This window comes from Hemiscyllium ocellatum, chromosome 17 (genome assembly GCF_020745735.1).
Source record: "Hemiscyllium ocellatum isolate sHemOce1 chromosome 17, sHemOce1.pat.X.cur, whole genome shotgun sequence".
Lineage (NCBI taxonomy): Eukaryota > Metazoa > Chordata > Chondrichthyes > Orectolobiformes > Hemiscylliidae > Hemiscyllium > Hemiscyllium ocellatum.
In genome coordinates, this window is record NC_083417.1 from 47,169,538 (window position 1) to 47,193,809 (window position 24,272).

The 24,272-nt window shown below is 44.5% G+C and overlaps 2 protein-coding genes and 1 pseudogene across 5 annotated transcripts in view; 1 reads left to right on the forward strand and 2 right to left on the reverse strand.

The window, feature by feature from the left end:
• rpgrip1l (RPGRIP1 like) overlaps positions 1-22,786 on the reverse strand; it is a 240,230-nt gene extending 217,444 nt beyond the window's left edge. For 3 of the 4 annotated variants that reach the window (XM_060837720.1, XM_060837723.1, XM_060837725.1), the window contains exon 1: positions 22,751-22,786. In XM_060837720.1, coding sequence (XP_060693703.1) covers positions 22,751-22,771 — 21 coding nt within the window. In that variant the 5' untranslated portion in view covers positions 22,772-22,786. Of the gene's footprint in view, positions 1-22,713 lie in introns of all 4 variants that reach the window. The other variant, XM_060837721.1, reaches the window with a different exon arrangement.
• On the reverse strand, positions 11,155-11,249 carry LOC132824089 (U6 spliceosomal RNA; annotated as a pseudogene).
• Positions 22,787-23,248: 462 nt separating the features above from the next.
• fto (FTO alpha-ketoglutarate dependent dioxygenase) overlaps positions 23,249-24,272 on the forward strand; it is a 412,244-nt gene continuing 411,220 nt past the window's right edge. The window contains exon 1 of the mRNA XM_060837726.1: positions 23,249-23,373. Within this exon, the coding sequence (XP_060693709.1) occupies positions 23,332-23,373 (42 nt within the window). The 5' untranslated portion in view covers positions 23,249-23,331. The remainder of the gene's footprint in view (positions 23,374-24,272) is intronic.

Here is a 24,272-nt window from a genome sequence, read left to right on the forward strand (position 1 = left end):
GGCCCCATGATTTACACGTTACAATCACAGCCACCCTGCAGGTTGATGACAGCACAGTAGATACGCTCATTGAACATTTCCTGCAATTGACACTTGTACCCGCTAAAAGGTACGCCATGACACTCAGATTTGAATGCCACATCATCTCAAGTGCTCCCAGCACCACCTCTCTTCTAATCTCCTGGCCCAGTTCCCCAGTATCCTACGGGCAACTTGCCCCAACGAGGTAGGGCGCAATTTACTGGTTGAGCTCTTTAAGATTATAATTGACCCCGCCAAGCCACACCCTGGAAGGCCCCAGTATCCACTCAGTCGGGAAGCTGAGGTAGGGATCGGCCCCACCACTGACCTCCTCCAGCAAGATGTCATTATCCTTACAGACAGATTGTGCAATACATCCAACTTGTTAGTGAAGAAACCCAGCATTTCGTCCAAACATTTAGGGCCATGAATTCCTCTGTCATCCCTGCTTTCCCAGTGGTCCCAAAACCAGCCACAATTCTCAACTGTATTCCACCTGACTCGAAATACTATATGGTTGTGCACCTCTATGGGACATTATTCTTTACTCCAATCCACCAGGACTCGCAATACCTCTTCACCTTCACCAATCAAGGCAAGCAATACACTTGGACCTGCTTTCCCCATGGCTTAAATGGAGAGTCCCATCATCCTTTCACGTGTCCTGAAGCAGGACCTTGGTGACATCAGTTTTACCTGTGGCTCTATCCTTATCCAGTATGCGGATAACTTCCTCCTTGTCCCTCTTAATCACCAGGCCTCTGAAATTGCCAACCTCACCCTCCTGAGGTAATTTCAATATAACCCTTGTCAGCCAATGACATCTAAAGAAAAGCTACAATTCTGTCAAACCACAGTCACCTACCTTAGCCATGTATTGGACGGAAACAAGCGACTGCTGTCCTGTCAATGCATTGAAGTTATCCTCAAGATTCCCAAACCTACCACCAAAAGAGACTTAGTACAATTTTTAGGAATGACAGGTTACTGCCAACAGTGGACTCCTGGGTATGCTGAGCTGAGCCGAACTCTACAAGACTTATTTGGTCATTCTGCCCTGGACCAACTCGTATGGACTTTGGCAGTGGAGTCAGCCTCTGACTGTCTTAAATCCACCCTCGCCAGCACACCTACATCGAGTTTACCTGATTATGCCAAGACCTTCCATCTGTTTGCCTTCAAGTCGAAAAGATTGTCTCAGGCAGTCCTGACTCAGTTACATGGCAACAGATACCACACCGTTGACTATTATAGCACTCAGCTGGATCTGGTCTCCAGAGAACTTCCTGCCTGCCTGGGAGCAGTGGCGGCATCCTATCATGCGTCTTGTCATCCCAATCCATCACTCTGGGCCAGAAGGTCACTCTACATGTTCCACATGTTGTGGACTCACTACTTACCTCCTTAGCTACTCAACATCTCATTGTAGCCCAAACTACCTGGTAAGAAGCCGCGCACTAGTCGGATCCCTCTATCATTAGTAAGTGCTGCACCATCCTAAAACCGGCAACTCTTCTGCCCACTGAAGATGATGGGGACTTGCATGACTAAAGTGGCCATCCAAGCAACTATCCGTCAGAGGCCAACTTTGCAGGATTACCTGCTCTTCAACCCGGCCATCATATTACATGGACAGCTTCTGCATGACTTCTCCCACAGTGGGTTTGCAATCTGGTGATACTATCTGGACACAGATTGTCAAATCTTACCTCCCCCTACATGTTTGTCTCAAGAGGCAGAGCTCTTTGCCCTCACTCATGCATGTATCCTCGCTAGATGTCAGATGGCCACCATCTTTACGGATTCCGGCTATGCCTTCGGGATGGTGCATGGCTTTGGTAAACTTTGGAAAGCTGAGGGATCCTTCACCTCTTTGGGACTTCCCGTTAAACATGGGCCACTTATTTAGAACCTCTTGAAGACCGTACAACTTCCAACAGCTCTGGCTATTGTTAAATGCTTGGCTCACATTAATTCCACTGACAATGTCTCCTTAGGAAATTCTCACTCTGATCTTGGAGCCAAGGTAGCAGCCGCAGGACATTCTGGTATTGTGGTACACCTACGCCTTGTCCAGCTGCCCCTGATAGTTTCACCCTTTCCCTTGCAGATATTTACACCCTTCAGTCAGAATCCAGCACTACTGAACAATCTGCATGGCAAGTTGCAGGATATCTCCAATAGCCAGACGGCTTATGGGTCTCCCATGATTGCCACGTGGTGGCACGCTCTGCCTTGTTACCCTGCTTGTTTGCACGTGTGACCATTTTAGGCATGTGGGCAAAGGGGGGGGGGGGGGGGGGGAGGTGGATGATAGTACTATACAGCAATCCTGGCATGGTTTCGCAATGATAGCTGAAACGATAAGTGCGTGGTATTTCAAAAATATAATGTGAGGAAAACTCCAAGAGTCCAGCCTGCTTCACAGTCCCAAACATGGGGCCCTTTGTGCACTTGCAAATGGACTTTATTCAAATGCTTAAATTCATGGGCTTTAATTACGTGTTAGCTATTCTAGATGCATTTTCCAGTGAGTGGAAGCTTATCCTATCTGGAAAAATGACACTACAATGGTAGCTAAGGTCACACCACGTTTCGCAGTGCCAGAACAAATATCAAGTGACAATAGTCCACATTTTATTGGATAGGTGGTTAAGGAACTGCTCAAAAGGACTACTGAGCAAACATCACCTGTCATGCTCCTACTTGATGTCAAGTGTGTGAAAGTCCTAACAGGGTAACAGGACTGTCCTCTCACTAGATAATAATGGGTAGACTGATTGAAACTGCCAATAAATACTCCTCTTACCAGTTAGCCAATGACATCTATAGCATGGATGAAACTTTGTTAAACTACTACATAACATTAACCAAATTTTTTAAAGTTTTCACAGATTATTGAAGCTCAACAAGAAGTTACAAAAGAAAGCTGTCACATATACCAACCTGAGAACTGTGTTTGTGAATTCATTCTGCCGAAACAACTGTTTGGAGTCCAGGTGGGAAGGGCCATTACGAATATGATTGGTGACCCACATGGAGGTGAAGATAGAAGGAAAGCCCACATGGATCCATGCATCACATGTTAAGCCAGCACTGACACCATCCCCAGAAGGGCTAGGCAAAATGAGCAGCACACACAGACTGTCACACTTCCACTATATCTCTCATCAAGAGAACCATGATCTCTGATTTACCATAAAGCTGATGTTATTTTTGGGACTTATAACTACACTGATTCATCTCGTGGGGAAAGGACTGATTAAAAGGCATCAATACCTTTTTGTATATGTCGTGTATGTATTCTAGTCGTACTTATCAGCTCCACTTGCTGGGTTTACTCACATGTTTCCATATATTCAAAAGGCGGCATCCCCCTCAGACCCATTGCTTTCAATGTATCTGAAGTGGCAGAATGGGTCACTTGCCAGAATGAATCCCTGATGACTGGGGTTTGCATGGCTGTCATATCTTCTGCAGAGAGAGGGATTTTTTTTCTAATCTCATAGCTTTACATATACATATATAACACCCACACTACCGCCTAACAATGTTAGTGCTTATTTTTTTCCCCAGCACCCATATCATGTGTGTGCAGGTTAGGACACAGTGAAGAATGAGTGGAGAAATCTTTATTTATATTCCACCACCAGGAAGAAAGGAAACACGCGAGTGGCCAGTGACAAGCAGTGCCTTTCTCATCAAAGGGCAATGCTGCGTGATCAAAAAAGGTGAAAGGATGGCAGGGAGTAAATCAAAATAGAACTGAAGAGGGAAATAAAACATACCCTGCAGTGCCCAACTCTCCCTGAAAACGTCGAGGGTGTTGGTGGAGAGAGGGATATATTGGGTAGACATTAATCATGCCCAAAATAATTGGCATTCTGTCTTTAAGAATTGGTATCAACTCAAGTTTGATACCTTTCATACACGCCATTTACCACCATGACTAATACATCAAAAGGTGGGAAAACTGCAGGCTCTATTTGCCTCATTAGATCTGATCCTAGGGGTTGATCTGCAGGTCACAGCAATTGCACTCAATATTTTAAAGTCATGCCTTACCCTTGGCCTCCACCTAAACTTACTTCCATCCTCACGTCATCAGAAACGTTTGACCATGTCTGGTTTTCTAACTATATTACTGTTTGTCCCATACAATGACATGTATTTTGTTTGTGGACACAAGGCTGGTTGCTCCCCTTATAGGCAGGTTCTTGTTACCGTGCTTTTGTAGAGCCATTCGTGCGTCACTTTTATAACTTCTCTGAAGTTCAGTCCGCAGTTCACAAACTACTACAGAAGGCAATTACAGAATCAGAACTATTCTTTGCTAATTTGCTTCCCCCATACAGTACAGCCAAGTTAGCTCGAGAATCTATCAATATGGTAGCTATCCTAGAACAGATAGCCAATGACACCTCTCAGGCCCTTGGTGAGATTAATGATGAAATGGTTGCTATACCTGCCACCACTATGCAGAATCACATAGCTCTGGACTGAATCTTAGCCGAGAAAGGTGGCACCTGTGCCCTCATCAGGTCAGGAATCCCCGATAACTCAGAGGAAATCACCAACTTGGCTAACCATATCCATATAAATCACATGATACCAGGTTATAGTACAACAAGTTTATTTGGAAGTACTAGCTTTTTAAGCACTGCTCCTTCAACAGATAGCTGTGGAACAAGATCATCAGACACAGAATTTATAGCAAAAATGTTTTGCTACAAAAGGGGATGCCGATTTACGTATAAAAGTGTAATTGCAACTGCTTGCTTCAGACTCTCCAGGCAAGGGCTCTCTGATCCTGCTGCTTGGGTCTGCTTGCATGCAAGCAATAAAAGATGCCTCACGGCGCCAGGGACCCGGGTTTGATTCCCGCCTCAGGCAACTGTCTGTGTGGAGCTTGCACATTCTTCCAATGTTTGTATGGGTTTTCTCTGGGTACTCTGTTTTTTTTCCCACAATCCAAAGATGTGCAGGTCAAGTGAATTGGCCATGCTAAATTGCCTCTAGTGTTAGGTGCATTAGTAAATGTATGGTAGGGAAATGTGCCTGGGTGCGTTAGTCTTCGGAGGGTCGGTATGGACTTGTTGGGACGAAGGGCCTGTTTCCACACTGTAGTTAATCTAACCTAATCTAATCAAACAGGGTGACCAGAACTGGGCACAGTACTCTTCTCTTAATTGGTGAATGACTACCCTTAACATTGCAGGTGCACCATTTAAACGAACGGTTAGCTGCAGCTGTCCAAAACAGTCCGTGACCTTGCAGGAGGAAGAATCCCATTATAGCGTGTCGATTCAAAACAGTAAACAGTTCATATAAACTTGAAAATACAACTATCAAAACTACCAAATCAAAACTTATAACAATGGAGTATAGTGGATTCTTTCTTGATGGTATGTTTTTGGAGATAAGTCTCTTGATTAAACTTAAGAATATAAGTCATAGCTATTAATTTAACCTGGGGCAGTGTTTGTAGAGGAATAAGACGGTGTTATTTTCTGGGTAGATTGTGAAGGTGCAAAAATGGTCTTTGCAGTGATATATACTTCTTGTCAGATGTGGGACTTTAAAGAGAGTTTAAGGGTTACTGCGGATTATATCTGTCACAAACGCTGTTGGACGCGAATCTTATCAGATCGAGTGGATCGGGTTGGAGAGACAGATAGAAGCGTTGAGGAAATTGCAACAGCAACAGTATGTGATAGATGGCAGTTATAGGAAGGGGGGAATGTCTCAGATACAGTCACATAGATGGGTTAACTACAGGAAGTGTAAGAGAGGTAGGCAGCTAGTGCAGGAGTCTTTTGTGGATATACCCATTTCAAACAGGTATGCTGTTTTGGAAAATGAAGGGGGTGACAGATTCTCAGGGGAACGTAGCACGCGTTTCTGGTATTGAGACTGGTTCTAATGCAACGAGGGGTAGGTCGGCTTCCAATAGATCAATTGTGTTAGGGGATTCTGCCGTCAGAGGTACAGACAGACATTTCTGTGGCCAGCAGAGAAAAAGCAGAATGGTGTGTTGTTTCCCTGGTGCCGGGATCAAGGATGTCTCAGAGAAGGTGCAGAATGTTCTCACAGGGGAGAGGGGCCAGCAGGAGGTCATTGTCCACATTGGAACCAACGATATAGGAAGGGAAAAGATTGAGATTCTGAAGGGAGATTACAGAGAGTTTGGCAGAAATTTAAAAAGGAAGTCCTCAAGGGTAATAATATCTGGATTACTCCCAGTGCTATGAGCTAGTGAGGGCAGGAATAGGAGGATAGAGCAGATGAATGCATGGCTGAGGAGCTGGTGTATGGGAGAAGGATTCACATTTTTGGATCATTGGAATCTCTTTTGGGGTAGAAGTGACCTGTACAAGAAGGACGGATTGCACCTAAATTGGAAGGGGACTAATATACTGGCAGGGAAATTTGCTACAACTGCTTGGGAGGATTTAAACTAGTAAGGTGAGGGGGGTGGGACCCAGGAATATAGTGAGGAAAGAGATTGATCTGAGACAGGTACAGCTGAGAACAGAAGTGAGTCAAACAGTCAGGGCAGGCAGGGACAAGGTAGGACTAATAAATTAAACTGCATTTATTTCAATGCAAGGGGCCTAACAGGGAAGGCAGATGAACTCAGGGCACGGTTAGGAACATGGGACTGGGATATCATAGCAATTATGGAAACATGGCTCAGGGATGGGCAGGACTGGCAGCTTATTGTTCCAGGGTACAAATGCTTCAGGAAGGATAGAAAGAGAGGCAAGAGAGGAGGGCAGAGTGGCATTTTTGATAAGGGATAGCATAACAGCTGTGCTGAGGGAGGATATTCCCGGAAGTACATCCAGGGAAGTTATTTTGGGTGGAACTGAGAGAGAAATAAGAAAGGGATGATCACCTTATTGGGATTGTATTATAGAACGCCCAGTAGTCAGAGGGAAATTGAGAAGTAAACTTGCAAAGAGATCTCAGCTATCTGTAAGAATAATAGGTTAGTTATGGTAGAGGATTTTAAATTTCCAAACATCGACTGGGACTGCCATAGTGTTAAAGGTTTAGATGGAGAGAAATTTCTTAAGTGTGTACAAGACAATTTTCTGATTCAGTATGTGGATATACCTACTAGAGAAGGTGCAAAACTGGACCTACTCTTGGGAAATAAGGCAGAGCAGGTGACTGACGTGTCAGTGGGGGAGCACTTTGGGGCCAGCGACCATAATTCTATTCGTTTTAAAATAGTGATGGAAAAGGATAGACCAGATCTAAAAGTTGAAGTTCTAAATTGGAGAAAGGCCAATTTTGATGGTATTAGGCAAGAACTTTTGAAAACTGATTGGAGGCAGATGTTCTCAGGTAAAGGGACGACTGGAAAATGGTAAGCCTTCAGAAATGAGATAACAAGAATCCAGAGAAAGTATATTCCTGTCAGGGTGAAAAGGAAGGCTGGTAGGTATAGGGAATGCTTGATGACTAAAGAAATTGAGGGTTTGGTTAAGAAAAAGATGGAAGCATATGTTAGGTATAGACAGGATAGATCGAGTGAATCCTTAGAAGTGTATAAAGAAAGTAGGAGTACACTTAAGAGTGAAATCAGGAAGGCAAAACGGGGACATGAGATAGCTTTGGCAAATAGAATTAAGGAGAATCCAAAGGGGTTTTACAAATATATTAAGGACAAAAGGGTAACGAGGGAGAGAATAGGGCCCCTCAAAGATCAGCTAGGCAGCCTTTGTGTGGAGCCACAGAAAATGGGGGAAGATACTAAATTAATATTTTGCATCAGTATTTACTGTGCAAAAGGATATGGAAGATATAGACTGTAGGGAAAGAGATGGTGACATCTTGCAAAATGTCCAGATTACAGAGGAGGAAGTGCTGGATGTCTTGAAACGGTTAAAGGTGGAAAAATCCCCAGGACCTGATCAGGTGTACCCAAGAACTCTGTGGGAAGCTAAAGAAGTGATTGCTGGGCCTTTTGCTGAGATATTTGTATCATCGATAGTCACACGTGAGGTGCCGGAAGACTGGAGGTTGGCAAATGTGGTGCCACTGTTTAAGAAGGGCAGTAAAGACAAGCCAGGGAACTATAGTCTGGTGAGCCTGACCTCGGCGGTGGGCAACTTGTTGGAGGGAATCCTGAGGGACAGGATGTACATGTATTTGGAAAGGCAAGGACTGATTAGGGATAGGCAACATGGCTTTGTGCGTGGGAAAGCATGTCTCACAAACTTGATTGAGTTTTTTGAAGAAGTAACAAAGAAGATTGATGAGGGCAGAGCAGTAGATGTGGACTTCAGTAAGGCATTCGACAAGGTTCCCCATGGGAGACTGGTTAGCAAGGTTAGATCTCACGGAATACAGGGAGAACTAACCATTTAGATACAGAACTGGTTCAAATGTAGAAGACAGAGGTGGTGGAGGGTTGTTTGTCAGACTGGAGGCCTGTGACCAGTGGAGTGCCACAAGGATCATTGCTGGGCCCTTTACTTTTTGTCATTTACATAAATGATTTGGATGCGAGCATAAGAGGTACAGTTAGTAAGTTTGCAGATGACACCAAAATTGGAGGTGTAGTGGACAGCAAAGAGGGTTACCTCAGATTACAACAGGGTCTTGACCAGATGGGCCAAAGGGCTGAGAAGTAGCAGATGGAGTTTAATTCAGATAAATGCGAGGTGCTGCATTTTGAGAAAGCAAATCTTAGCAGGACTTATACACTTAATGGTAAGGTCCTAGGGAGTGTTACTGAACAAAGAGACATTAGAGTGCAGGTTCATAGCTCCTTGAAAGTGGAGTCGCAGGTAGATAGGACAGTGAAGAAGGCATTTGGTATGCTTTTCTTTATTGGTCAGAGTATTGAGTACAGGAGTTGGGAGGTCATGTTGCAGCTGCGCAGGACATTGTTGAAATATTGTGTGCAATTCTGGTCTCCTTCCTATCAGAAAGATGTTTTGAAACTTTAAAGGGTTCAGAAAAGATTTACAAGGATGTTGCCACGGTTGGAGGATCTGAGCTACAGCGAGAGGCTGAACAGGCTGGGGCTGTTTTCCCTGGAGCGTCAGAGGCTGAGGGGAGACCTTATAGAGGTTTACAAAATTATGAAGGGCATGGATAAGATAAATAGACAAAGTCTTTTCCTTGGGGCTGGGGAGTCCACAACTAGAGGGCATAAGTTTAGGGTGAGAGGGGAAAGATTTAAAAGAGATGGTTCTGTTCGCCAAGCTGGAAGTTTTTGCTGCAAACGTTTCGTTCCCTGGCTAGGGAACATCATCAGTGCTATTGGCGCCTCCTGTGAAGCGCTGCTTTGATGTTTCTTCTGGTATTTATAGTGGTTTGTTCTTGCCGCTTCCGGGTGTCAGTTTCAGCTGTAGTAGTTTGTATGTGGGGTCCAGGTCGATGTGTCTATTGATGGATGTTCTTGCCGCTTCCGGGTGTCAGTTTCAGCTGTAGTGGTTTGTATATGGGGTCCAGGTCCATGTGTCTGTTAATGGAGTTTGTGGATGAATGCCATGCCTCTAGGAATTCCCTGGCTGTTCTCTGTCTGGCTTGTCCTATGATGGTAGTGTTTTCCCAGTCAAATTCATGTTCCTGGTTGTCTGAGTGTATGGCTACTAGGGATAGCTGGTCGTGTCGTTTTGTGGCTAGCTGATGTTCATGGATGCGGATTGTTAGCTGTCTTCCTGTTTGTCCTATATAGTGTTTTGTGCAGTCCTTGCATGGTATTTTGTAAACTACGTTAGTTTGGCTCGTGCTGGCTATTGGGTCCTTTGTTCTAGTGAGTTGTTGTCTGAGTGTGGAAGTTGGCTTGTGTGCTGTTATGAGTCCTAAGGGTCGCAGTAGTCTGGCTGTCAGTTCAGACGACTGCGACCCTTAGGACTCATAACAGCACACAAGCCAACTTCCACACTCAGACAACAACTCACTAGAACAAAGGACCCAATAGCCAGCACGAGCCAAACTAACGTAGTTTACAAAATACCATGCAAGGACTGCACAAAACACTATATAGGACAAACAGGAAGACAGCTAACAATCCGCATCCATGAACATCAGCTAGCCACAAAACGACACGACCAGCTATCCCTAGTAGCCATACACTCAGACAACCAGGAACATGAATTTGACTGGGAAAACACTACCATCATAGGACAAGCCAGACAGAGAACAGCCAGGGAATTCCTAGAGGCATGGCATTCATCCACAAACTCCATTAACAGACACATGGACCTGGACCCCATATACAAACCACTACAGCTGAAACTGACACCCGGAAGCGGCAAGAACATCCATCAACAGACACATCGACCTGGACCCCACATACAAACTACTACAGCTGAAACTGACACCCGGAAGCGGCAAGAACAAACCACTATAAATACCGGAAGAAACATCAAAGCAGCGCTTCACAGGAGGCTCCAATAGCACTGATGATGTTCCCTAGCCAGGGAACGAAACGTTTGCAGCAAAAACTTCCAGCTCGGCGAACAGAACCACAACAACGGACACCCGAGCTACAAATCTTCAACCAGACTTTAAATTTAAAAGAGACCTAAGGGGCAACTTTTTCACACGGAGGGTGGTACATATATGGAATGAGATGTGATGGAGACTGGTACAATTGCAACATTTAAGAGGCATTTGGATGGGTATATGAATAGGAAGGGTTAGGAGTGTTATGGGCCAGGTGCTGGCAGGTGGGATTAGATTGGGTTGGGCTATCTGTTCGGCATGGATGAGTTGGACCGAAGGGTCTGTTTCCATGCTGTACATCTCTATGACTCTATGACTGTATAACTACTTCTACAATGAACCAACATATAATATAAATAAGAGGAGACTTTCCCCTTTGCCCACAGGTGGTGCTTATTTTTACACACTAACCCCTCCATGGTTTCTTCTAGCTGAACTGAAAATGTGTTGCTGGTTAAAGCACAGCAGGTTAGGCAGCATCCAAGGAACAGGAGATTCGACGTTTCGGGCATAAGCCCTTCATCAGGAATGAGGAGAGTGTGCCAGGCAGGCTAAGATAAAAGGTAGGGAGGAGGGACTTGGGGGAGGGGCGATGGAGATGTGATAGGTGGAAGGAGGTCAAGGTGAGGGTGATAGGCTGGAGTGGGGTGGGGACGGAGAGGTAAAAATTTGGAACGCTTCACGAATTTGCGTGTCATCCTTGCGCAGGGGCCATGCTAATCTAATTCTTCCAGCTGAAGCCACACCCCAAACCTGGGCAAAACAAAGTTTTAAAAAATTACACTTGTCTTACAACAAGAAAATTAGAAGTTGCCATTCAATCCATCCCATCCATACTTTGACACGAAGCAATCCTGGTAAAAAAAATTAAAACCCCTGCCTCCCCCAACCCTCAACCCCCCACCACCCCTATCCCGTACAAAAGACAGAAACGAAAAGGAAATGATAGAAAAATAAAGGATAATGGGAGGGGAGGAAGAAAGGAGAAAAGAGAGAAAAAATGGGAACCCTACATATTAAAACCAGGTGAACCAGGCAAACTACAGAGAAAACAAAGTGAACACTATTGTCAGTATTATTGAACCAGCCAGTCTATTTTAAGGTGTCCAGGGATTCCTTTGCCTTTTCCGGTGAGTCAAAATTAAAAACTGACCCTCTTAGGCTGAAACATAATATTCCGGATATCTTCCGGATTGCTGAATATTCAGATCCCTCAGCTTTCTTTTACCTCATCAAAGGTCTTCTTCTTGCAGACCACAGCCGCAGAAACATCTTGGAAAAACATAGTTCGTGATCCTTTGTATATCAGAGCTTGTGGGTCCTTCCCCAGTGCTCCCGAAGTTTCCAGCACCATTTGTTTATCTCTATAGTGCCAGAGTCGCACTAGGACCGGGCAGGGTTGCTGGTCCAATCCGGGCACGTGCACTGTGACTCGGCAGGCTCGCTCGACCTGCACATGGCCCGCTCCGACTTGCAGCTTCAAAAACTGCAGGAGCCATTGCTCCAAGAAGTTGACAAACTGGCCTTCTTCCCATTCCGGCAGCCAACCAGCAGACGTTCTTCTGACGGCCTCGATTTTCAAGGTCATCAACCTGCTCTACTAAGGCCTGTAGTTATTGCTCCAAGGTCAGGATCCGACCCGCTGAGGATTCTGCCACAGTTTCAGGAGCCGCGCTCCGCTGTTCCACCTGCATGACGCGCTGCCTGAGACGCTGGATTTTTTGGTTATGCTTCTATAGCACGGCTGAGATTGGTTCCAGCATGGGTCCAGTCTCCTCCATCAATCTTCTCTCAGAGTTTCACGAATTCCGAGACTAGGCTCAACTCCACAGGCAAGTCCCCTGGGGCATTCACAGAGCTGAATGCTGCGGCCGCAGGCATATCCGTTGCTGCAGAGGAATGCCCTGCTGGTTACAATTCTTGTCATCCTTTTCCCTTAATCGTTTTTCCTACTCACTTAAAACTAACATACAGCAATTCTGGGGATTAAAAGCTACCAATTTTTACCACAAAAGGTAAGAAAGGGAGGGTGAATGCATCACTTTGTTTGGGTTCTGGTGCAGAGCTCATCAGGACAGACTTACTGGATCATTGCCTTCTTGGATCTCTCAAGACACAGAATTTATAGCAAAAGATTCTATTAAATGGCCTGCGATGCTGAGGAACGTTATAGTTCAATCCAATTTGTATTTCTTATAATCCTCTTAATAATAAGAAGAGTTATAATGGACAATATGTCCAGAATTGAGGTAGCCCGGATAAAATTTCAGATATGAACTTGTTTATAATTGAGCTAATCATATTATTATTTCACTCCAGATGCTGTAAATTGGAAACAAAAAACAGAAGTTGCTGGAAAAGCTCAGCAGTTCTGGCAGCATCAGTTGTGAGGAAGGGTCACTGGATCTGAAATGTTAACTCTGATTTCTTTTCACAGATGCTGCCAGACATGCTGAGCTTTTCCAGCAACTTCTGTTTTTGTAACTATTTCATTTCTTGTTGCTACAGTCCAAATTCAAATCTACTAGTTGAGGTTTCCCAAATGGGGTTGAGACGCAAAACTCTGGGGTCACCAAGCTCTGAAGCAGCAATGACAGCTGTGGAGATCAGATTGATCCCGGACAGCTGTGTGGCACCTTTGAAATGCTTACTTTGTGGAGGCATTCATTGAAGGGCATGGCTTAATTGATTATTTGATGGTGCCAGATTCCTGCTGTGCAACAGCCTTTATGGGAAGATTCCATGTTTTTTCATTAACCACTGTATTGGGGAGGGGAGTGGGGGGGGGGAGGTGTGAGATGGTAGAGAGGGGAATGTGGTGAAGGGAAGGAGGTATGGGGTTGACGGTGAAGGAGGGAAATATGAAGGTGGTGAAGAAGGGAGAAAGGAAGGCTGGGAAGAGAAGGACGGATGTGAAGATGGTGAAGGGAGGGATAATTTGATGCCAGGGAGAGATTAGAGAAGCGATGAAGGAAGGGAGATATGAGATGATGGTGAACAAAGGGATGGATAGGACTCGTGATGGAGGGGGAGAGATAGGGAGATGGTAAAGGGAGGGAGAGTTGGGGTGGTGGTGAATGAAAGGAGAGATGGGTGGGTGATACAGGGGCACTGCATCCTCACCTCTACAACTCAATCTCCCACACTGCCAATTTTTTTAGCCGGGGTCACACAAAATCTGAAGCATGAAAATGCATGACTCCAGGAAGATTCTGGGAAGAATTGGTATAAATTAAAAGAAAATGAAAACACAAAATTCAATTCTACATATATGCAAACAAAGTACCTTACAGTTACCATTGGATCACTATCACAATTAACCAAAAAAATTATCAAAATTAAGAAAGTAACTACATTAATTGTATTAAAAGTTTTCTTGTTTGTGTCTGATATTTTTGAGAAATACATGACTGCAGTGAATCTATTAAAGGCAGCATCTCAAAGTGCCGGTCAAAATTTTTCAAAATAATTTTACTTTTTTGTACAAAGATAGTAACTAAGTTCTTTATGTAATTGTACTTACACATTAAACCTTTCATATCAGTTCTGAAGAAGAATTACTGGATTCAAAACGTTAACCTTCAACAGATGCTGCCAGACTCAATGAGTTTTTCCAGCAATTTCTGTTTTAGCGTGTTTCAGATCTTCAGCATCCATTGTTTTGTTTTGTTTTCTTGTAATTATACATTGACTTTTTTTAATCAACCTAGACTCCTTTTCTTTCAGCTTGGCATTACATTCTACTGCAACATTTTTATATTTTCTTGTTCAAATTGTGAGACTTCGTAATATAATTTAAAATTCCCCTAATAAGACAAGAACACTTTTTTCTGGTAATGGAAATGACAACCAGCAATGGATTGAAAAACATGATTTTCAGTTACAAGGTAATAATAAATGTTATTCTGCAAAATTATTGATATTAAAGGTACACCCTGCACCATGTGGACATTGTACCATGATAACAAAGCACAAAAGCAAAACACAAAAATATAACTTCAACAATTATGTGGTCTCCGCTGTGAATTTAAAATTGAATGTACTCAATAAATACCAAAGGACAGGATGTTGCTTGAAAACTAAGACCATGTTCAAGATTGTGGACATTACAAATGTGCAATTCTGCCAGGAAACCTGGGGATTAAGAGTTATATCATGGAATGTTACTCTCGAACTTGCTGATCAATGTTTGTCATGACTATTCTGTAAATAGAGGAAATTCATAGATACATTGCACCTTTTTTGGCTGGTAAATAAAGGGTCATGGATACTGCCACTCTTTGCAGTATTCCCATAACAGATAGCCTAGGCAGGGTCTACTTGCCTGTTCTGAGAACAAGATCTACTGTCAACTGTTCCTACTACACCTCCATGATAAAGATCACTCAACCAAACAGTACTTTCTTCTCATGCTTTATGAATTGGTGTCCCTTTTTTCAATTCTGCTCCTTGCATCCTAGCCCTGATTACAGCAAGATGAAAAGGTTCAACTTCTTGCCTCATCTTAGCAGAACCCAAATTCTATACCACACTACCAATTATTCCAGATTTATCAATTCAAGATAAATTCGACCAGTTTTTCTTGTGGGAGTTAAATACATGTGCCTGGAGCATTAGGTAGGCCTCCAGATTATTAATTTAGTGGCATTACCACTATGCCATTGCACTTTGTTTATAAGGCGAGATGTAAGTGCCTCATACTTTGAATATTTGTTTTAAAATAGTCTTTAAAGAGTTTGAAAAAAAAGATATTTTCTTTCCAAAGCACTACATGTCTCAAGAAATACAAAACTATTACATTGTTGTTTGCAAAGCAATGTCAGGTCATTGAAGTGAAATGTATACACCATTGAGGAATTAATTCATGAGCTCTAGGGGTCAGATTTTTGCTGATCCGATCTGAATGGAGGCAGGTGCCCAAAGCAAATAGTGCCAAAATCTCACATGATAGCTTCCTGTCAGTGTTCATGATATTGGAAAACTTGATAAAAGTGGGGGAACAGGGGACCTGCAAAGTCACCCACATATAGTTAAGATCAATCAAGATTGTTAAAGGGCTTGTTCTAAGTCCAACAATTTACCTGTTCCAAATTATCACAGAGGTGTACAGGATTTAGGATCTGTTTCCTCACACCAGCCACATATGTTGATGAACCAGGATAGGTGCATGAAACAAAGAAAGCTTTTGCAGGAACAATCAATAATCTGATTAGAACTCAAATGCTTTGGATATCAGGAAGCCAGTGGAGGCATCACTGCACGTTTCCAAGGCTGCACTAAACATCAGATTCAGAAGTGAAGGAATAATGCTGTTCAGACAGCACATGTTTTCACTATCATCACTGGATTCACAAAAGTACAGCTGGATTGTTGTTAACTGTCCCCATGTTGTCATCACAGCACCCATGGAACAGCCGTGACTACTTATTGACAAGAAGGCCTACCACCCCCAGAATATTAGCTGCTTTGCATTCACTATGTCTGTCAGGGAAGAACGTCTGATTTTCATTCCTGGTCTGGCCAACATGAGAACTCAGACCCATAGTGATGTGACTGACTCTGACTATGTTCTGAAATGGCCTAGCAAGCCATTTAGTTCAACATGCAGCAAATGTTGTCCATGTCAACAATTCTCAGATCCCATGAAAGAAGTAAATAAAAGCAGGAACTTTATGTTGGTGTACAGTTTCTTGATAGCTCCCATGATTAGTCCATTTGCATCAATCTAATCTGCAGCACCTATTCAAACCACCTCCAATGCCCATTGCCCCACCACTCCGGAGGGGAGAAGGCTATGCTTGGCACAGGGTTTCTCATCCCTTTCTGGAGAAATAAACAATGACTCCATAGAATTATGATGAGAACCAAGTGTGCACCAGAACACTCATTCAGCAGGCCATTTGCTCAAGATGCATTTTCACTGTCATGTTTGTTCCAGTGACACCCTGCAATATAGAGTTCAAAAACATCTCAAATGGTCATGACCTGTTGTGTCTTTCTTACAACATGGAGTGCATCCTGAAGAAGCAGTAACTATGGAAGGGCAGTTTGTTTGTTTGTAGAATCTTCAGATTGTTAGACTTTGTAGACGTCTTCTGGCTGCCAGAATTGAAAAGGAATTGGGGTCCACAAAACTGTAAAAAGTCATTGAAAAAGGAAGGATACAAATAAAAACAGTGATATGTATTTCACTGGGTTTGAGTGACATTAAAAAAGAATGTTGGGGAGAAAGGTTGTATTGCTGCAGTGCTCCATTGAGGCTCAGCACAAGGTGGAAAAACAGTATCTCATTTTCTGTGTAGCAACCTTGCAGCTTTCAGAACTCAATATTAAGTTGTATAATTTTAGGGTCTGAACATCTTCCATGCCGTTTATACATACCCATATCTGTCACATTGGCTGCTTTGAGCACAACCAAACCATTTTTGTATACTTATGGTCTCTATTCACAGTTTGTCTTTCTCCCTGCCTTATCATAATCCTTTTGTCTATCTAATTGCCTTATTCTGCCTCTGGGTTCTGTTTTCCATCCATTGCTTACTCCTTTACATCTCCCTCACCCCTGCTTTTTTTTTTAGCTACTACTAGTTCTGAAGAAGGGCCAATGGATCTGAAATGTTAAGTCCATTTTCTTTTCACAGATGCTGCCAGATCTGCTGAGCTTCTCTTGCAAGTTGTTTTTGTTTCAGATTTCCAGCATCTGCAATTCTTTGTTTGATATGATTGCTTTTTTTTGCAGATTGTGGTCAGACCTTTCAAAATTGCCATTTATATATAACCATTTTGTCATATAGTCATAGAGATGTACAGCACAGAAACAGACCCTTTGGTCTAATCCGTCCATGCTGACCAGATATCCCAATCTAATCTAGTCCCAACTGCCAGCACCGGGCCCATATTCCTCCAAACTCTTCCTATTCATATACCCTTCCAAATGTTGCAATTGTACTAGCCTCCACCACTTTTCTGGCAGTTCATTCCATACACGTATCACCCTCTGCGTGAAAAGATTGCCCCTTAGGTCCCTTTTATATCTTTCCCCTCTCACCCTAAACCTCTAGTTCTGGACTCCCCCGCCCCAGGGAAAAGACTTTGTCTATTTATCCTATCCATGTCCCTCATGATTTTATAAACCTCTATAAAGGTCACCCCTCAACCTCTGATGCTCTAGGGAACATAGCCCTAGCCTATTCAGCCTCTCCCTATAGCTCAAATCCTCCAACCCTGGCAACATCCTTGTAAATCTTTTCTGAGCCCTTTCAAGTTTCTCAACATTTTTCCAATAGGAAGGAGACCAGAACTGCAGGTAATATTTCAACAGTGGCCTAACCAATGTCCTGTACATGACCTCCCAACTCTTGTACTCAATACTCTAACCAATAAAAGAAAGCATACCAAATGCCTTCTTCACTATCCTATCTACCTACGACTCTACTTTCAAGGAGCTATGAACCTGCACTCCAAGGTCTCTTTGTTCAGCAACACTCCCTAAGACCTTACCATTAAGTGTATAAGTCCTGCTAAGATTTGCTTTTGCAAAATACAGCACCTCGTATTTATGTGAATTAAACTCCATCTGCCACTTCTCAGCCCATTGGCCCATTTGATCAAGATTGCGCTGTAATCGGAGTGTGTGATGCATTCCTAATAATGAGTTCCTTTGTTAAAGAAAATTGACAGGGTCTAGGGAACATGTTCAATGACTGACCCCTGTGTTTATTAAACTTCAAAGTTAAACTATAAAACCAGATTTGCCAGATGGTCTAATGTGTCCAGTACACCCATGAGTCTAAAAGTGTGGTGCTGGAAACACACAACTGATTAGGCAGAATCCAAGGAGCAGGAGAGTCAACATTTTGAGCATAAGCTCTTTATCGGGAATGTGGGGAGGACCCAAGGGGGCTGAGAGATAAATAGGATGTGGGTAGGGTTGGGGGTAGATAGCTAGGAAAAAAATACGTAGATGAAGATTGACAGTGATAGGTCAGAGTGGAGCATGGAGCAGATAGGTATATGGGAAAATGGACAGGTATGACAGGTCAAGAGTTGGAGTGTTGGATCTGGGATAAGATAGGGGAGAGAGATGAGGGAACCGGTGAAATTGCCATTGCTTCCATGTGGTTGGAGGGTCTCAAGGCAGAAGTTGCCGTGTTCTTCCCCCAGTCGTCAGTTGGCTAGGATTTGATGGTGGAGGAGGCGCAGGACTCCTTGGTGGAGTGGGAAGGGGAGTTGAAGTGTTCAGTCACAGAGCAGTAGGATTATTTAGTGAATGTGTCCCAGAGATGTTCTCTGAAACGTTCTGCAAGTTGGCACCTTATCTCCCCAATGTAGAGGAGACCACATCGGCAGCAATGTGCACAGTAGCTGAGGTGGTGTTTGGAGGTGCAGGAAAATCTCAGCCGGATGTGGAAGGATCCTTTGGGACCTTGGATGAGGTGAGGGGGAGAGGTGTTGGCACAGGTTTTACAGTGCACACCTCTTGCAGTGGCAAGTGAAGGTGCTAAGAGTGGAGAGGGTGGACCTAATGAGGGAATCACAGAAAAAAATGGTCTTTGTGGAATGCTGAAAGAGGTGGGGAAGGAAATATCTCTCTGGTGGTGGGGTCTGACTGTAGGTGATGGAAATGGTGGAGGATGACGTATTGTATCCTGAGGTTGGTGGGGTGGAAGGTGAGGACCCGGGGGGGAGTTCTATCTTTGTTGTGGTTGGAAGGGTGGGATTCAAGGGCGGAGGTCCGGGAAATGTAGGAGATGCATTGGTGGACATTGTTGATCATGGAGGAAGGGATTTGCAGTCCTTGAAGTAGGAGGTCATCTGGAATGTTCTAGAGTGGAATTAGTTCTCCTGGGAACAAATGCAGCAGAGGCAGAGGAATTGGGAGTAAGGGATACCATTTTTACAGACGGGGGTGTGGGAGGTGTTAAGTCAGTCACCGTAAATGGATATGGAGGGGTCCAGGAAGGGGTGGGAGGTACGAATGAGTTTTGAGAAGACTTGTAGCTCAGGTTGAGGTTCTGGATGTAGGTTTGCTCACTGAGCTGGAAGATCCGTTTTCAGATGTTTCGTCACCATACTAGGTAACATCATCAGTGAGCCTCCGGATGTAGCACTAGTGCTATGACCCACCTTCTATTTATGTGTATAGCTTTCCTTGGGTTGGTGATGTTATTTCCTGTTCTTTTGCTCAGGGGGTGTTAAATGGGATCCAAGTCAATGTGTTTGTTGATAGAGTTCCGGTTACAACGCCATGCTTCTAGAAATTCTCATGCATGTCTGTTTGGCTTGTCCCAGTCGAAGTGGTGTTCTTCCTCCTCTGTATGTAAGGATACTAGTGAGAGTGGGTCATGTTGTTTTGTGGCGAATTGATGTTCATTCATCTTGGTGGCTAGTTTTATGCCAGTTTGTACAATGTAGAGTTTGTTACAGTTCCTGCAAGGTATTTTGTAAATGACATTAATTTTGCTTGTTGTCTGTATAGGGTCTTTCAAGTTCATTAGCTGCTGTTTTAGTGTGTTGGTGGGTTGTGGGCTACCATGATGCCAAGAGGCCTGAGTAGTCTGGCAGTCATTTCAGAGATGTCTTTATGGAGGGGAGAGTGGCTAAGGTTTTTGGACGGTGTCCTAGATGGTTCAGGTGAACTTGAGTTCAGGGTGGAAGGTGTTCGTGATGTTGATGAACTGTTCAACCTCCGCGTGGAAGCACAGCGTGGTGCCGCTACAGTCATCGATGCAACGGAGGAAAAGTTGGAGAATGGTGCTGATGTAACTGTGGAAGATGGACTGTTCAACATATCCAATGAAGTGGCAGGCATAGTTGGGGCCCATGCAGGTTCCCATGGCTAACTTTGGTGTAAGGAAAGTTGGAGGATTTGAAGGAGAAATTGTTGAGTGGGAGGACTAGTTTAGCCAATTGAATGAATGTGTCAGTGAAAGGGTACCAGTTGGGTTGGCGGAAGAGGAAGAAACTGAGGGCTTGGAGGCCTTCGTCATGGCGGATGGGTGTGTACAGGGACTGGATGTCCATGTTGAAGATGAGGCTTTGGGGGCCAAGGAACTTAAAGTCATGGAGAAAGTGGAGGTTATGCATGATGTCCCGAACATATGTGAGGAGATCCTGGATCAAGGGGGACAGGATGCTGTCAAGGTATGCGGAGATAAGTTCGGTGGGGCAGGAGGAGGTGGAGAAAATGGATCGACTGGGGCAGTCAGGTTTGTGAATTTTGGGTAAGAGGTAGAACCGGGTGGTGTGGTGTTCCCGGACAATGAGCTTGGCAGCCATGGATGGGAAATCCCTAAGGTGATGAGATTGTGGATGGTCTGGGAAATTATAGTTTTGTGATGGGAGGTGAGGTCATGATCGAGAAGGTGTCTGTGAGTTGGCACCTAGCTTCAGCGGTGTACAGGTCAGTGTTCTATACTACCAAGTGTCCCACTTGTCCGCTGGTTTGATGGTGAAGTTGGGGTTAGAGCAGAGTGAGTGGAAAGCTGCGATTGTGAGGGTGAGAGGGGTGGACAGGTTGAGGTGGTCAATGTCACTGCGGCAGTTGGAGATGAAGAGATCGAGGGCAGGTAACAGACAACATAGGGTGTCCAATTGGATGGAATATGTTGGAGGCAAACAAAGGGGTCCTTGGAGGGTAGGTGGGAGTGCTGATGGAAAAAGTAAGCATGGAGGTGGAGGAATAAAACTTTGTTGATGTGTGTCATGGGATAAAGGTGAGGCCTTTACTGAGGACTGATCATTCATCTTCAATGAGGGGGGAGGTCTGGGGGGATGGTAAAAACACAACAGGCCTGGTGGCTAGGAGCTGGTGTGGGACGAAGACTGTCTCTGGAGTGGGTGTGGTCATAGTATTGTGGGGGTTGTCACCAAAGGAAGTGACGGTCCGTATGTCTTCAGCAGTGTCTGCGTGTTCGTCAGCAGTGTTCTGGCAAGTGACGCCAGTGGGGGGAGAAGTGGATGAGGCGGTGGCAACCATGGGGGCGGAAGTGACGTGATGGGTCATTTTGTGGTGTTTTCAGTGGCGGTTCTGGCAGTGATCGCAACTGAGGAAAAGGTGGGGAATGGTGCTGGCGTTACTGCAGAAAATGACTGTATCGGCACCACCTCCCACATGCACCTTCCCTTGCAACAGCAAAAGGTGTAAAACCTGTGCCCACAACTCCCTCCTCACCTTCATCCAAGGCTCCAAAGGATCCTTCTACATCAGGCAGAGATTTTCCTGCACCTCCAAACACCTCATCTATTGTGTCCATGGTTCTCGATGTGGTCTCCTCTACATTGGGAGACAGGACGCTAACTTGCAGAAAGTTTCAGAGAACATCCCTGGGACACATGCACTAAACAACCATACCACCCTGTGCTGAAAATGTGTTGCTGGTTAAAGCGCAGCAGGTCAGGCAGCATCCAAGGAACAGGAAATTCGACGTTTCGGGCATAAGCCCTTCATCAGGAATTCCTGTCGAATTTCCTGTTCCTTGGATGCTGCCTGACCTGCTGCGCTTTAACCAGCAACACATTTTCAGCTCTGATCTCCAGCATCTGCAGACCTCACTTTTTCCATACCACCCTGTGGCCCAGCACTTCAACTCCCCCGCTCACTCTGCCAAGGACTTGCAAGTCCTGGGCCTCCTCCACCACCAAATCCTAGCCACCCAACACCTGGAGGAAGAACACCCCATCCTCAGTCTTGGGAACCTCCAATCACAAGGAGTCAACGTCGATCTCATCAGTTTCGTTATCTCCCATCCCCCAATCTTATCCTAGATAAATCACTCCAACTTGGCATTGCCATCTTGGTCTGATCTACCTATCCGCTCCAGCCTCCACTCCGACCCATCACCATCATTCCCCACCTTAATCTGCTGATCGTATTTGTTACTACCTTTCCCCACAGCCCGACCGCTCCCTCCCACTACGAACCCCCTCTTATTTATCTCTCAGCTGCCCTCCATTCGTGATGAAGAACTTATGCTCGAAACGTCGACTCTGACGCTGCCAGACCAGTTGTGCTTTTCCAGCGCCACGCTTTTAGCCACTGATCTTCAACATCTGCAGTCCTCACTCTCTCCCAGTACACTCATAAACTGGGGACGTGTGTGAAAAATTGAATTTAAATGCGTATACTCTTTAAACTGTGCGTACAGGTCAACCAATCGTTTAATCTCAGTGATGGTACTTCAACCCCTGTTGTAGGTAGTAAACAAAGACTATGAAACTTACCAAATACAATTGACAAGCAATTTACGGATTCATTTACCTCAACGACAGTTGCTAGCATACGTCCATTTCCGGTTCCGTTCCGACAGCGGCGACTTTCGAGCGTGAGGCATGCTGGTTCTTGTAGTCTCCGGATCGTCCTCAAATCGAATGGTATTGATGGGACTACAATTCCCAGAGGTCTAAGCGGGACGAACCGGATACCATAGTTCGACGACCTTGATCCGATTGGATATATTCAATGTCAGTCAAGCTAGCTGGTTTTTGTCTGGATGATTGGTTTGAGTTTACGAGAAATTCTGGCTCGGGATTGGCGAGGAGTGACGTCAGTCAGACCTACGGACAGTATATTTGCCTGTTCGGAAAAGTGTGCGCGCGTTGGTTAAGTGGGAGCAAAGATGTTGGTTAGGTTACTTGGTATACAGGCCTAGGCAGGCGCCTGTGGAGTGCGCCGTGTCGGCGCTCAACAGGGACGGGTGATAGTTAGTTCTTCTCCCGCGCGGGGGGAGGGGGACGGCGCGAGCGAGCGAGCAGGTAGAAAGGGTGCATGAATCGCGGTGTATGTTGGGATGTTAATGGTGAGCGTGTTGAAACTGACCGCGGGCAGGACACGGGTCGAGAATGAAAAGGTTCAGTAAATACGACACAGCGAAAGAGAGTAAGGTACAGCTCGAGCATTTAGAACTCTGACAGGGTCAGTGTGTGTGTTGGATGTCCTAGGAGGTGGAAGCAAGTCTTTCGGCAAACAAACTGTTCCTAATTACAGGGGGTTGCTATGACTTGGAGGTGCACACGCCTCAGTTTAGGCCTTGAGCCCTGTATGTTACTATTTGCAGTCGGAGTTTAGTAGCTTCTGTCACAGAATTTTAAAAAAACCACCTGGACTGTCCTGCTGGAATGTCTCTTCATATTTGTTAATCTTTGAGGGGAAAGAAAAGAGTTAATCACACAACTGTTCGTGAAAATGCGTTGCTAAACCGTCCTGTCATTCCAAACAACTTGACCACGAGGAACATAATCGTGCACATGCATAATATTGACAGAAAAATCATCCATCACTAGTCGTTAGCTTTCTACCTGTGCCATAATTCTGACTCAGTGAATGCCAAAGTCTGGTGATTTGTTAATTATTTTATCTTAGTTAATTCTTGTAGGACCATCACATTTGTCAGTTGAGCCAAAAGGAAAATACTGTTTTTGGTGGAAGATTAGAAAACAAAATGTTGGAAGTATTCTTTTCAGGCCCCTAGTATCTGAGGAGCAACAAAGTTACTGAACTGCTTCTCTTTCAGTTGCTGCTTAAAGAATGTTTCTGGTGTTGTTTTCCCCACTCCTAGTGGGGCAGTTACATAACCTAAAGTACATGGTGTAAATTCTGAATATAATACTTGATTAATAATGACTTGCAAATGATTTGAGTAAAAAGTGAGGTCTGCAGATGCTGGAGATCAGAGCTGAAATTGTTGCTGGTTAAACCAGCAACACATTTTCAGCTTGCAAATGATTTGAGCCTTCTTGCAATTTGTGAAGGCTTTTGAGCCTCTTTGAGTCCACTTGGTTAT